This window comes from Salvelinus namaycush, chromosome 40, assembly GCF_016432855.1.
Source record: "Salvelinus namaycush isolate Seneca chromosome 40, SaNama_1.0, whole genome shotgun sequence".
Taxonomy (NCBI): Eukaryota; Metazoa; Chordata; class Actinopteri; order Salmoniformes; family Salmonidae; genus Salvelinus; species Salvelinus namaycush.
In genome coordinates, this window is record NC_052346.1 from 8,366,074 (window position 1) to 8,380,885 (window position 14,812).

General features: G+C 46.0%; 1 protein-coding gene and 1 non-coding gene across 2 annotated transcripts in view; one reads left to right on the plus strand and one right to left on the minus strand.

The window, feature by feature from the left end:
- LOC120033195 (protein TANC1-like) overlaps positions 1-14,812 on the minus strand; it is a 48,824-nt gene that overhangs the window by 6,071 nt on the left and 27,941 nt on the right. The window contains exons 8-18 of the mRNA XM_038979478.1: positions 12,806-13,087; positions 11,503-11,627; positions 9,494-9,725; positions 7,962-8,128; positions 5,945-6,253; positions 5,469-5,669; positions 5,041-5,253; positions 4,745-4,867; positions 4,359-4,595; positions 3,718-3,924; positions 3,510-3,591 (exon numbers count right to left, since the gene is read on the minus strand). Coding sequence (XP_038835406.1) covers positions 3,510-3,591; positions 3,718-3,924; positions 4,359-4,595; positions 4,745-4,867; positions 5,041-5,253; positions 5,469-5,669; positions 5,945-6,253; positions 7,962-8,128; positions 9,494-9,725; positions 11,503-11,627; positions 12,806-13,087 — 2,178 coding nt within the window. The remainder of the gene's footprint in view (positions 1-3,509; positions 3,592-3,717; positions 3,925-4,358; positions 4,596-4,744; positions 4,868-5,040; positions 5,254-5,468; positions 5,670-5,944; positions 6,254-7,961; positions 8,129-9,493; positions 9,726-11,502; positions 11,628-12,805; positions 13,088-14,812) is intronic.
- Positions 1,954-2,026, plus strand: trnat-ugu. Its single transcript has one exon. It is a non-coding gene; the product is annotated as a tRNA-Thr (tRNA).

Consider the following 14,812-nt stretch of genomic DNA (forward strand, 5'->3'; position numbering starts at 1 on the left):
AGAGACCCCCAGAACAGTGATCAACTACCTACTTCACCACTGTGCTCGGAATGAAAGTAATCTTTGTTTTTGTGTTATTGATTGTTTTGAGACAGTGAATAATGAGAGTATAATATTGGCACCACACATGCAATGTGAGCTACAGTACACTGAACAGAAAACGTCACACCCCTGAGTATGACTTTCAAAGACTGGCCACACTTCAGTGGGCCAATATCTCCCTGTGCTCTCTAGCGAGGCTGTCACAAGTCTTACAGCTGGCCTGGCAGAGAGAGAGATTTGATAGGTATTGGCCACAGCTTGCCCAACCAGCCATCTAGTCCTGGGTATGGAGCATCCATCCAGACAGTATATACCTCCCAAAAGGCACCCTATTCCCTATTAGTGCACTACCTTTGACCAAAGCCCATCGTGCTCTAGGTCAAAAGTAGTGCACTATATAGGGAATAGGGTGCCATTTGGGACACATGCTGACAGCGCAGACCAGGGAAGCTGAGATCAGACAGGTACTAATGCGGTCACAGGAAGGCCAAGAAGATCCTCAGCCATCTGAGCCAAGGCCTGTTCGACCCGCTACCATCTAAGAAGGCAGAGAAAGCACAGGTGCATCAAAGCTGGGACTGAGAGACTGATAAACAGCTTCTATCTCCAGGCCATCAGACTGTTCAACAGTCACCACTACCCTGCCCGGAACCTTAGTGACTGTTACTAGCTGTCTAGCACCCATTATTCTACCCTGCACCTTAGAGACTGTTACTAGCCGGCTATCACCCATTACTCTACCCTGCACCTTAGAGACTGTTACTAGCCGGCTAGCACCCATTACTCTACCCTGCACCTTAGAGACTGCTGCCCTATGTACATGGAGTTATTGAACACTGGTCACTTTAATAATGTTTAAATACTGTTTTACCCACTTTATATGTATATACTGTATTCTAGTCATGGCTCATTCTGTATAACTACTGCTGTACACACCTTTTCTATTCATATACTGGCCATACAGTCTATACACACCATCATGTACATATATATTTATAATCTGGACTCTGACATTGCTCGTCCTGATATCTCTTAATTCCTTTATTTGGATTTGTTGGATTTGTGTATATTGTTTTGTATTGTAGGTATTACTGCACTGTTGGAGCTAGAAACACGAGCATTTTACTGTGTGTTTAATATGTGTTCGATATGTGTAACCAATGCCATTTTCTTTTCTTTGATGCAGCCTCCTGTTTCACCTTGGCTGGGATGATGAAATACTCCCAGGAGAGGTGACATCACCCATCTGGCTCTGGAAGCCAGTGGGGAGGGAATGACGACATGAATGACATCTATGGGAGCATGTAGGGGACACCCTCCCCATCTGTCCCACCGATGGTTCCACATGAGCACATACGCAATTACAAATCACCTCACTCATTTCCTTTATCTCATTACCCTTCACGCCAGAGCAAAAAGTTGATAACAAAATACTTTCATAATAAATAAAAAATATTGTGGCTATGATTGATACATTTAGGAATACTTTGTCTTGTGACTCAACATTTCTCAATCTAAGATAAGGCAGACCACTGACTCATAAATCAATACGCAATTGCGGATTCATGCCTGAACAGCTGTGCTTCTGTTGTCAATGTCAAATATCTGAGGGGAGTTTGAAGAAACGTGGAGGAGTCAGTAAGTCATAGGAGAGCTGTCAGTCAGAGTCAGTTGCTTTTACCAGACAAAGATTAAATCCCTGACATGAGGCCTCATGCCGACAGCCTAGCTCAGCTGGTTTGGCCAGACTGCTCCAACCAACAGCTGTGCGGTAGAGTCAGTGACGTCACATTAGGTGTGACCAGAGCCATATATTTAGAAATATGTCTCTGGGTGAGGTCCTCTGTCTGTTTATGAGTAAGCTGGGTGTGATATGTAAATATCCTGTTGCAGTGATGCATGAATAGGTAAGGCTCCATAGCTCAGTGGTTAGAGCACTGGTCTTGTAAACCAGGGGTCGCGAGTTCAATTCTCGCTGGGGCCTTGGTTGTGGAATCAAAATTTTTTTATCCAAAAGTGAAATTCTCATATTGAAAATACTATTTTTGAATAAAGGCCAATGAGTTGAATGGCTCCTACAGCTAGTTCACCAACAACATTAAAAACATGATCCGTTGATGCTGTCCAGTTCTATCAACTACTTCCCACAGCTATAAATACTACTTCTGACAACTCCCCCGTATGTCACTGACCTTGTGTGGACGACAGACACACAGCTGCTACAGCTACGATAGTTATTTATCTGTTCCATGTAATTTCCTTCATGTACAGTAAACCTTTGGCGTCTCACCCACAGAGGAGGTAGACACAGACAGGCAGACAGGCAGACAGACAGACAGTAGCCTGCCCTCCAGGGAGAAAAACGTAATTATTCTCCACTAATGAGAAGCCACCAGGCACGGGAACACATTTGCATAGAGAGAGGACAATTTCACAGGCAGAAGTACTCAAGGACTTCTTTCACCGAATAGATTAGAAGAGCTGAAGTGAAAATCATTCGGCATATAGTGGAGTATCAAGATTCTCTACCATGGGAGGATTTGTCAATGTAAAACCAATATTAATGAAAATGAAACAATGCTAGACTGAATGGTAAGCCCAAACAGTAAAACAAATGAAGGCCATTCAATTGGTACTATTGTTTATTTTATCGCCCAGTCAGGTCTCTGTAATCAACATAAATACATGATTTCCTTCAATTTACCTCTAAATGGCCTATTTAGTATTCTATATTTGCATCAGCGAGGTTGTTTTCATTCAGGATTGGCTTACAAATGTTGGTACCAGCAGCCAGCAATTGTATGTATGCTTCCAATTGGCAGTGGTTGAGCGCTGTCTATCCCCCAGCCTATTTATTTACTAGCACATAAACACCTATGATTGTATTAGAGTTTAATGGGTATAAGAATCAAGACAGGTTTGCTTGACTTCCTTTTTTGGAGATGGAGGTAATGCCATCTGATATCTACACCAGCTTCACTGTAAGACTATTATAATCTAATATTACCACATCTTTCTTCTTGAACATGCTACTCATTTCACCAGATGCTCTTATCCAGAGCAACTTACAGGAGCAATTAAGGTTAAGTGCCTTGCTTCAAGGCACATCGACAGATTTTGCACCTAGTCAGCTCAGGGATTCAAACCAGCGACCTTTCGGTTATTGACCCAACGCTCTTAACCGCTAGGCTACCTGGAATATATGACCCAGTTGAAACTATTACCACCACTGCCGCTTAAAATCTTCAGCTCACGACCGGATCAGAAGAGTCCATCGGTGTAACACAGTGGGCAAGTGGAGACCACCTGAGAAGCTCACTAGGAAGTTCAATGACAACAAATGATCTCCGCTTGGTAAAACGAAAGCCAACCACTTTTCAAGAGTCAGCGAAAACAAGCAACCGAAAACAGAGGATGAGGAAAGAAAATAAACATTATTATATAGACAAAGGGAAAGTGCACAGTACCAGTCTCTCCCCAGAGCGTGTCGGGAGTGTCTATCTGCACAGCCAAATCTTCATCGTTCAGCTCCAGTAAGCTCTTCGCAACCTGACAACGAGACAATATCATGCACAATAATTATACACCATAACTATTATAAGCAATACACAAAGGTTGCATCTGAAGAGTGCGCACGGTGTGTGTGTTCGTCAGTGTGTGTATGTAGTAGCCTACGTGAGTGTGTCCCATGCTGCAGGCGGCCGTCAGGGCCTGTTGTAAGGCCTGGCCTTTCACACTGCTCTTCACACCGTGCTGCTGTTGGCCCTCAGGGGCCTCTGTGGGGCCCCAGTCCTGGTTCAGCAGGTAGTGGATGATGTCTGGGTGGCCCCTCAGCCCAGCATGGACCAGGGCACACTGACCACTCTTATCAACATGGCCCACCTAGAGGGAGAAACACAGATCAATCAATCAATGAATCCAATGTATTTACACAGCCCTTTTAACAACAGCAGTTGTCACAACCGTATTCACAGTACCCTAGCCTAAACCCCAAAGAGCAAACAGAAGCAGATAATTATGATACATGACTATGATATGACATGACTATGATACGTGACTACTCTGGGGTGGCAGAGTAGCTTAGTGGTTAGAGTAACAACCGAATGTTTGCAAGTTCAAATCCCCGAGCTGACAAGGTACAAATCTGTCATTCTGCCCCTGAACACACCTAGGCCGTCATTGAAAATAAGAATTTGTTCTTAACTGACTTGCCTAGTTAAATAAAAAAGTTATATGAAACTGTAAAGCTGGGCAACAACAGCAGATCAACTTCCAATTTGGTTGAATTGTCAACAAGGTGAGAAAACAGCACTGACCTTGGCTCCTTTCTTACAGAGCAGGGTGACCAGTCCTGTGTGTCCTGCTGCGGCGGCCAGACAGAGGGGGGTCATGCCGCTGTCCGAGGGGCCGTCTACGGGAGCCCCCAGCTCCAGCAGCAGGGACACCATTTCAAGGTGACCCAGGTGGGCGTGCACACCCAGCACAGGGGAACGGCCAAGCACCTCTGAACGCCCGCTCACACTCGCCCCGCCCAGCATCAGCAGACGACTCACCTGTAGGTATGATTTTTTTTTTAAGGTGTGCGTATGTGTATGTGCGTGCATGCATGCGAGTCTCTCACCTTGATGTTGGGTGTGCAGAGGTGTGCGTGTGTGCACGTGCCTGTGCTGTGTGTACGTTCGTGTGTGTGTGTCTGTCTCACCTTGACGTTGGGTGTGTAGAGATTTCTGAGGGAGGCCAGGGCTGCAGAGAGGCTGTCGGTGCTACAGCTCACCCACAGAGCCTGCAGAACACTGGAGGACACACCTGTCCTCTTACTCTGACCCTGAGAGAGAGGGAGGCAGGGAGAGAGAAACACTCTGGTTCAATATTTCCACCATCGACCCCCCCCCAGTGTATGAGAGGAAGAGGAGAGGCTACTGTACTGTAATATTTGAACTCAGATAGTCTTTGGATTAACGCCCCATCAGTAGTCTATTCAGACACACTAGCTGGTACCTTGAAGATGTGTGCCTTCAGGATATGATGTCCCAGCTCCATGGTCTGCTGCCGGTTCAGCTTGCTCTCCTGTCTGGAGAACATGAAGGACAACAGAGCATGGCCACTCCTGGGGTCACAGAGGAAGTCGGTGCTCTCTCCGTCCGCCCTCCACACTAGCCACTCTCTAAAGGAGGGGTGGAAGAGCATGCGGGTGCCGTCCCTGCGTCTCACCTAGAGGGACACGACACAAGATCAGACAGAGGTTGTTGTCATAAATACACAAGTGGCTGAGATAGTTACTGTCACTGGGAGCCAAATGCAACTCCCACAGAGTGAACGTAACTCAATGAAATGGTTGTATACTACTTCCTGGCCTACTTCCTGATCTAGCTAACAACGTACGGTATGGCCGTTTCTCAATAGTCTTTCACGTGTTCTCTCCTCACCAGGACAGAGGCCAGGGTCTCCAGGCGTTGTTGGAAGTCCTCCCAGGACATCTCTCCTCTCACACCCCCAGCGTTCAGCGCCCGGAACAGCTGCTCGTCCGTCAGCGGGTGTAACGAGGCCAGCACCACGTTGAGTACGGGCAGCACCCGCTCGAAGGTTTGGTCCCCTTCGAACCCCGCACGGCACTGCAGCAGGTACACCTGGTGATAAAGAGGACCACAATGGAAATACGTTTGTTGACTTGATTGTGTATTGAATTCCGTGTGTTGTACTTCCTTAGCTGGAGCAACTCTATGGGCTGGTATCCCAGGCACAGATTAAGTGTAGTATTGGACTAAAAAACGATTTCAGTGGAGATTCTCCATTGACCATGCTGTTCAGTCCAGGACTAGGCTTAATCTGTCTGGGAAACCAGCCCTACATTTATTTTATATTTGTCAAAGATTTGTCAAATAAAATGTATTCATTCATTCACCTCAGCCAGAGAGACAGGCACTACCATGTAGTTGCCTCCCTTGAGAACCAGGTGCTCCCTCTGGAACAGGTCCAGGGTCAGTTTTAGGTAGAGGAAGGAGCCCTGGCTGCGAGAGGCCAGGTGGGTGTTGAACTTGCTGAGGAGGAGGGGGTCGGGGACGGTACCGTTGGGTGTGGTGACGTTGGCGGCAATCTCGGGGCTGACGATGACCCGGTGTTGGATGTAGTCGCTAAGGTCCCCGCCGATCTCGCTGCTCTCCGGGAAGTCGTCCAGTGAGAGTCTGGAGAAGGGTAGGAGGGTGGTAATCTCCTGGGGAGACGGGAGACAGCGATTTATACTGTAGAATTGTATATGTTGTGGATTTATGTCTGACCAAAATGGGCCTCCTGGAACCGTATATATATCATACACTGCATTCTCAATCAAAGTGTACTGTAGCTTGGTTATATCTCAGAGTTGAACTTAGCCCACACGCCATGCAACCATGGAGCCCAGGAGCACACCGCAACTTCCCACCCAAGAGTCTGCAGTACAAAATCAATACGATACAACACAGTACAATTCTATCCTCCAGCTCCTGCATCAGAGCAGAGAGAACCCTTTCTTCTAGTTGTGACAGGTAACATGAAAGAGGGAAAAACACTGAATAATACAAGTGATGATGAGAACAGTGTTGGCTCACTATGGTGGTACTGTATGTGCCAGGACAACAGATTAGTCAGGGAGAGGAAGGCACCCATCACATCTCTTCAAGCTGCTGCTTCTTCTGACTCACGGAAACATGAAATACAGTAGCTGTGTAACACTGTATGCGTGCACTTCTTTTGTAGGATCTTCATTTGACCAGTATTGAGGCAGCAAAATAATCCTGCAGCAACAGGATTTGAACATTTAGTCCATAATGTTGCTTGAATGGTGGTTAGGCAAACATGTGCTGGCCAAAGTTAGGCTACATGAAAAGTGCAATACTATTAATATAACTGTGTTTTACTGAGGGTTTTCAGTGAATTTATGTAAATCACAAGTCTTATCTGCATTTCCTGTGGTGCATGAAAATTCTCAGCACTAAAGGAGTGATCAAATTACGATCCTACTGCTGTATATAGGGAATAGGGTGCCACGAAACCACTGACTGTCATTCCGCCAGTTTTCTCACAGATTCACATCAAATCTCTTCCGATGACAGATGCCATCAGAAATGGTGACGTTTGAGGCAAGAGAAGAAAATTACAGCCATAAACGAATAAATCAAATGCAATACCTAAGTTAATATGAAATTATTATTGCTGTTTCATTTCCTTGCTGTGCATGCACGATTTCATTAAAGTGCGGTGATCCGAAGATTTCACAGTGCCCTGGTTGCATAGCAACCTCGATGGGACCATGCCTAAAACAGGATATTGGCAACTTCCTGTGAAAGGACCAATTGGGAGAGGAGAGAGGATAGAGAGCAGGCAGGGGGATCAACGTCTAACATCCCTTGCCAACACACTCACACACACTCACACACACACGCGCACACACACACACACACACACACTGTAGTGGCCTGTCGTGTCCTCAGCACTCCTGTTACATAACGTCAGGCAGGCTCCCAGGAGCATTACGGCCCGGAGTGGTAATCCAGGAGGATTATGGGAAAGCTGCGTTAGGCAGCCGGAGGGATCAGTGGCCAGCCAACATGCTGGAGGAAACCACCGCCAATGGGCCCTGGTGGAGTAAGCTGACCAGCTAGACTGAGCTACTGTACCTCTGGGACAGACCAGCAAAGCCATACTGTATGAGACACACAGGTGAAGGCCAGTGAACTATGGGCAAACCCAGATTTACTAAGCTTCTTTTAGTTAAAGTGTAGCAGGAGAAAGTGAGAGCTGTATCAGACTCGAACCATAGCGCCTACGAGTCTAACAGACTATACTATGCCACAAAAGCCTGGGTCCCTGGGTAGAGGCAATGCATCACTCACATACACTGGCTAGGATCGTTTATCTGTGCTTCGTGACTGTCCTCTCCTCACCAGTAGGCAGGTCCTGACAGAGACCAACAGTTTGAGCCAGCAGGGGAACTTGGAGACGATCTTGGTGATGAAGGAGGCGACGGTGTCTCCGTAGTCTGGCTTGTGGAACTCTGCCTCGTTCAGACCGTCAACCAGGAGGATGAAGTCTTCTTCCGGGATCTTCCTTTCTACACAGGGAAACAGAGGGGAGGTGGAGAGGGAGAAACGGGGAAGATGGGAGAGGAGAGAGCGGCAGTTGGAGTAAGAGCGAGAGAGAGGAAAAGAGAGAAAGTGAGAGAGAGAGAACAAGTACATAAGATACTGGCAATAATTGAAGCAGGTTAAGGACGCAAATGTAATGCACATAACTGCTGCGTTCCAAACGTATTTTGAAATACTGTACATGTCGCAGCAACTGTTTGAAGTGATATGGTTGAAAGAAATGAGGTTGTGGTACTCAATGGAACACCAGCCGAAAAGCCACAGTTCAGTTTATCAGGCAGGAGGGATGAGGTCGACGTGTGCAGGCTCTGGAATATCTAACCCGGGGTCCATCCAAAATGATACCCTAGTCCCTAAGTAGTGCCCTACTTTTGACCAGAGCCCTGCTTCCATTCCCTTACCCCATGTTATACTTCATGAGTAATGTCACAGAGGGACTGCACCTCAGATGGAGGGTGAAAACACCAGTCACCCCTCCTCAGTCTCCTGTATGGGCCCTCATCATCGCAACCATTACTTTTAATAAGACAGGAGATGGGGGTGATCACAGAGGCATATCTATCCTGTTCCAGTCTACCTGAGCCGTCGATGCAGCCTGATACAGCCCTTCCTGACTGTGTGGAGGTGAGATCACTCTGCCACAGTCATCTACTAATCCACATCATAAAGACGGAGGAACGAGCCTGTGGTGGAGGCTACTGAACGACCAACCTATTGATCAGGCTGACCTCCTACTATATCATCAGATAGACTGAGACACACTGGCTACCAGAGATGGTCTATAACGTTGATATGGCCTGCCCTCTTGTTTTTCCTGTACAGTAAGAATAATACACTGGATGAAAGCACCGAGGCGGCGTTTACACAGGCAGCCCAATTCTGATCTTTTGTCCAATTATTGGCAAAAGAGCTGATCTGATTGGTCCACAGACTAATTAGTATGACCAATCAGATCAACTATTTTGCCAACAATTGAGCAGCATGTGTAAATGCAGCCTTAGGGATATTGATTGATATGGATACTCCCACAGTGAAAAAGGTTGTTGTTTGAAGTTATGTTGTTTTTGAAGTTAGAATTGTGTCACGGCCTGTAGCGTTTTTAACCAGTGACCTTATTATCCCAAAATGTTTTAGCGGCCCACCAGGGAGTGCTAATCAACTGTTTCAGGGGGCGCATGACAATTTAGAAAACTGTAGGAGGAGGGGTTGGGGGTGAGGTGTAGCTGGTGAGTAGGAGCTGCAGGTGTTACACTTACAAAAGTGGATGAAGGGGGGGGGGGGTTGAAGCATGGGTGAGAACATGGAGACTGCAGGAGTAAGTTAGTAGCTACCCTTGCGCAGGTTGACGAGGGGCTCCAGGACTCCCCTGCGGAAGGCAGCGATGGGGTCCTGGACACAGGAGCGCAGACTGAGCATGCTCTGTATATGATGCTCCTTTAGCAGTAGCTCCCTGTAGCCGCTGAGCTGTGGCGCTCTGGACAGCAGGGCGGCGACACTGTGCACAAACTCTGGGACCAGGCAGGTGTAGGTGTTGTCAGCCTGGCAGAAGTGGTAGGACACCACCTGGAGACAGAGAGAGAGAGAGAGTGAGTGAGAGAAAGAGAGGCTCCCTAATTGAGCACTTCAATAATGCTTTTTCAGTTTTGACTGCCATGAGTGTCTTGAACTTTCCAGAGAAGTAAGTCCTCAACCAACTTTGAATATCTCCGTCTCACAAATCAGCATTTGATTTTCTCCATGAGGCTAAAGTGTCTGCGATGAGTTGCTAATTAACAGATTGGCTAATCAAGCTGCCATGACGGATCCACTTAATGGAACGGGGGAAAAACAAGGCACGGATGTCAAGAGTAAACACACGAGTCTTTGGGACTCGATGGTCTTATTCATTATTCACCACATCAGTAATTACATGAAGATACAGTTAACAGAACCATCTTGTTAATTTTGTTGAGGATGGAGAAGTATCCATACACCCAGGGGTTATCTTTAATTCAGGAACTCATCAAAAGGGGCAAACAGATGGATGGCAAACACAGTCAGTCGGAAACCTTCTCCAGTTGCCTTGGAACCCAATTTGTCAAACTAAACCCTCCCTCTTAGTATTACTAGGTGAAGCCGCAAGACTCTTCATCTCTGAGACCAATTAAAGAGGAATTAGGAGGTGGTCTATTGGCAGTGATTCAAGAAACAAGACTACTATCTGTGCAAAGTATCGTTCTGAGATACTGAGCATGAATGTTTTCACATCCCAGATCTCAGAACTGTTTTAAAGTGAATTCTTCTTTCATAACCCATTAAAGTCCTGACCTTGAAAGTCCTGACCTTAAAGTATCAAAATACTAAGACCTTCAAAAATCTGTTAGGTTCTATCTGGCACAGAATGTTACAATTATTTACATTTCAATAGAAAAGTACAGACATTTAATGATTAAATAAAGAGAATACCCGTCCTTCTTTCTAATCACATCATCAAATATATTAATTAACGTTCCCTAAAATGACAAATGCACAAATCTTATGGATAACTAAAAAACATTAGCTCTGGATGAGTAAACGGACATATTTTTCAGGTCTCTGACACCCAAAGTCAGTAAACTAGTTGCTAGTTATCAATAACATCTGGTGAGTTTAATACTGTAGAACAAGACAAAAACAGCAATGCCTCTCCTAAGGGCCTTACACATTCTCGAAGGTACCTGTATTTATTCGTTTTCACCATAAAGAGCTTACGTTATGGCCATTCTTATTCTACATTTTTCTTAAATATAATTTAAAAAGAGGACCAGAACCTATGATATGAATAATCAAGGACTTGAGACTATAAGATTATATCAGCAAAATGCTGCATAGTTTGGAGATAATGAGTATTATCCAGCTGTCAGAACTGTTTTGTGATATTTTCCTCTTTCACATCCACTAAATGACTAAAATGTCAATGAAAATGACTCAATAAATATATCACCTTACATGCAATTTTTTTTGTTGATTGACAATCCAGCATTGTGGGATTGGATTGAAGATGGATCCTGATAGCACCAAGTTAAAAGGTGTTTTCAGATTATTATAATTTGTTCGTCGTAAAATAACAACCAAAAAACTGACATATCTGACAGGTAAAGGACCACCTGAAGAGCAACTCTATGTGAATAACACATTTTTTGACCCAAATGTCAGATAGGACCTTGTAGTCCCAAGATTCTTCTCCACCAGAGGTGTCTGTGTTTCTGTGTGTGTGTGTGTGTGTGTGAGTGTGTGTGTGCCTGTGTGTGCCATTCAGGTGTGTGTGTGCATTCAAAGGTGCGCGCATGAAGTGTGTGCATGTGTGTGTAGCATATCATACCTTGCTGGCCAGGCGTTTGACAGCCTCCTCTCGGTGTGCCTCTGGTGTCCCGGGGCAGGTTGTTTCGCTGGGCTGGGGGTCTGTGGTGGGGGTGCTGGGCTGGGGCGGCTGTTTGGAGGCGCCGTCTGTCCCCCTATCCCCAACTGCAAGAGGGACACAGCAAGGTGTAACCGGTGTGAAATGGCTAGCTAGTTAGCGAGGCGCGAGCTAATAGCGTTCCAATCGGTGACGCCACTCGCTCTGAGACCTTGAAATAGTTGTTTCTCTTGCTCTGCAAGGGTTGCGGCTTTAGTGGAGCGATGGGTAACGGTGCTTCGAGGGTGACTGTTGTCGATGTGTACAGAGGGTCCCTGGTTTGAGCCCAGGTAGGGGCGAGGAGAGGGACGGAAGCTATACTGTTACAAAGGCACACACGTGGACTGTCACTACTTTTTCATGAGAAGTTGGAGAAGAATAATAATCATTTAATGAAATATTTTTTTGATTATCAGCACTCATGATTATAATTTTTTTTTTTTCTTGTGCTGTGAATACAAGAGAGCATGTTAAAAGCATCATTGTGGGCTGGTTTCTATAATGGACCCAAAACATATCTCCAGTAAACAATGTTAATTAAATAAGGCCCTGAGTCACGATGGCAAATCACTTCAGTCTCTGTCAGGCATTTATCAGCATGTACTATAATTAGGTCACTGTCTGTAATGCATTTCCCTGAGCAGGCACATCAAAGCAGATTCCTACTCTTAACCTAAATGATGTCATTACTTGATGTCATTACTGCCGTGCCGTATGGTGCACTGTATCAATTTGCTGGATGGGGGCCGTGAAAATGATATGCGGTGTGCATTCACGACCATTGATGGTGGGAGAAAAGTGCGGTACTGTACCTAGCTACAGAAGTAGCAACACTTGCATTTGTGTAACATCAATCTCCACAAAATCAGTCATAGCTTTCAGGGACAGAGCTTTCAAAGGTTTTATTCCTGTGACTTTGTGTGGCTCATCCGCTAGGACCAAAATATCTGATGGAGCCTGCCACTTGAGAGTGATGGCTCTGTTAAAGTATGACTGATCTCAAGATAGACAGGTTGGCTTGCCTAGTTAGAGAATTGTTAAACTTATAATGAAAAATGTGAATGTTTAAATCACCCTTTGCTGAATGAGTAACCATCAATTCGTCCTTCCCTTCTGGGGCACATGGAACTGGCAGCTTCCTCAAAAAAGAGCTGTTGCATCTCAAGAGGTTCATCCTGTTTATCATTTCAAACAAAATACCTCCAGAGAAGGGAAATTTGTCTCTTACTTTTGGGGGAGGTACAGGGGCTCTGGGTGGGGACCTGTTGCATGTGACCTCCATGACAGCTGAGAGCCACCAGCCGCGAGACAACGGCCGTCTTGCCGAAGCCCGCATCGCCCACGATAACGGCCCCACGGCCCTCGCAGGTGTCACTCTTCCTTAGGACCTCCTCTAGCCGATGGAACAGCCAATCACGGCCTTGGAACGGTGCATCCATGGCGACGGCGGGAACCTCGAACAACAATGGCTTCAGCATGATGTCGCCAGATTTGAAGGGAGCGAAGCGCGCTGGACGAAGAGAAAAGAGAGAACACAGGGGTTACTAACATGACTTCCTGTTCATTTTAAAGAGTATTGTGGTATACAACAATGATATAGTTGCGTATGGTGTTGTAACACAATAATTGCATGCACGAAGGAAGGATCTCAGTCGGGGTCTCAACTTACTGTTGAGCGTATTATGATATGGGGTGAAGGTTAACGTTAGGACATAGACAAACACACAATCCAGGATCCACTTCCACACTTCATCCCCCAGGTGGCAGTAACCGGGTATAGATGCTGAGTTTAGCCTTGATAAGCCCATAAATTACTGCCAATTAAGATGATCGTCAGTCAGAGTGCCAGTTTGGAGAGCCGTGAGGCTGCTGGTTGGTTTGATGGCTATGAGGCCTTCAGTTTGGGTTTGAATCTTTAGTTTAGGTATGCCTGTTTGTGGTTTTCCTTTTTGTATATATTTGTTCCTGTCACCATCTGAACATAATAATCCGCTTCGGCTGGTCGACCCAAAGGAGTCAAGGCAGAGCTGGCCATGGACCTGAGGTAAGGTAATGCTGATTTCTCACAAAAATGCACACATTCATTCGGGTTACAGACCATGCAACTAGACATAGGACTCCTAGACTTAGCGAGTGCAACAATATTAACAGGCTAGTTAATCGGTTTCGTAACAAGCGTTAGAATAGTACTATACACAAGATGTGGATGTGCTTCAGAAGTTTTCTTCTTGTTAGCCCATGTCAGCAAAACAAGCTATCTAAACTTGTAGTAATCATGGCTGAATTACCGACTGGCTACGAAAGGGCACGTGCCCAGGGTCCCTGACCTCCATGGACCCCCATTGATTTTGTACTATACAAAAGTATGTGGACACCCCATCAAATTAGTGGATTCAGCTATTTCAGCCACAACCGCTGCTGACAGGTGTATAAAATCGAGCACACTGCCATGCAATCTCCATAGACAAACATTGGCAGTAGAATGGCCATACTGAAGACAAGTCAGTTCATCAAATTTCTGCCCTGCTAGAGCTGCCCCGGTCGGCTGAAATTGCTGTTATTGTGAAGTGGAAACGTCTAGGAGCAACAACGACTCAGCCGCAAAGTGGTAGGCCACACAAGCTCACAGAATGGGACCGTCAACTGCTGAAGTGCGTAGCGTGTAAAATCATCTGTCCTCGGTTGCAACACTCACTACCGAGTTCCAAACTACCTCTGGAAGCAACGTCAGCACAATAACTGTTCGTCGGGAGCTTCATGAAATGGGTTTCCATGGCCGAGCAGCCACACACAAGTCTAAGATCAAGTGTTGGCTGGAGTGGTGTAAAGCTCGCTGCTATTGGACACTTGAGCAGTGGAAATGCGTTCTCTTTAGTGATGCTTCATGCTTCACCATCTGGCAGTCCGATGGACGAATCTGGGTTTAGCAGATGTCAGGAGAACACTACCTGCCCCAATGCATAGTGCCAACTGTAAAGTTTGGTAGAGGAGGAATAATGGTCTGGGGCTGTTTTTCATGGTTCGGGCTTGGCCCCTTAGTTCCATTGAACGCAAAAATCGCAATCCTACAGCATACAATGACATTCTAGACGATTCTGTGCAGTTTGGGGAAGGCCCTTTCCTGTTTTTCTGCCCCCCGTGCACAAAGCGAGGTCTAAACAGAAATGGTTTGTCGAGATTGGTGTGGAAGATGTTGACTGGCCTGCACAGAGCCCTGACCTCAACCCCATTGAAC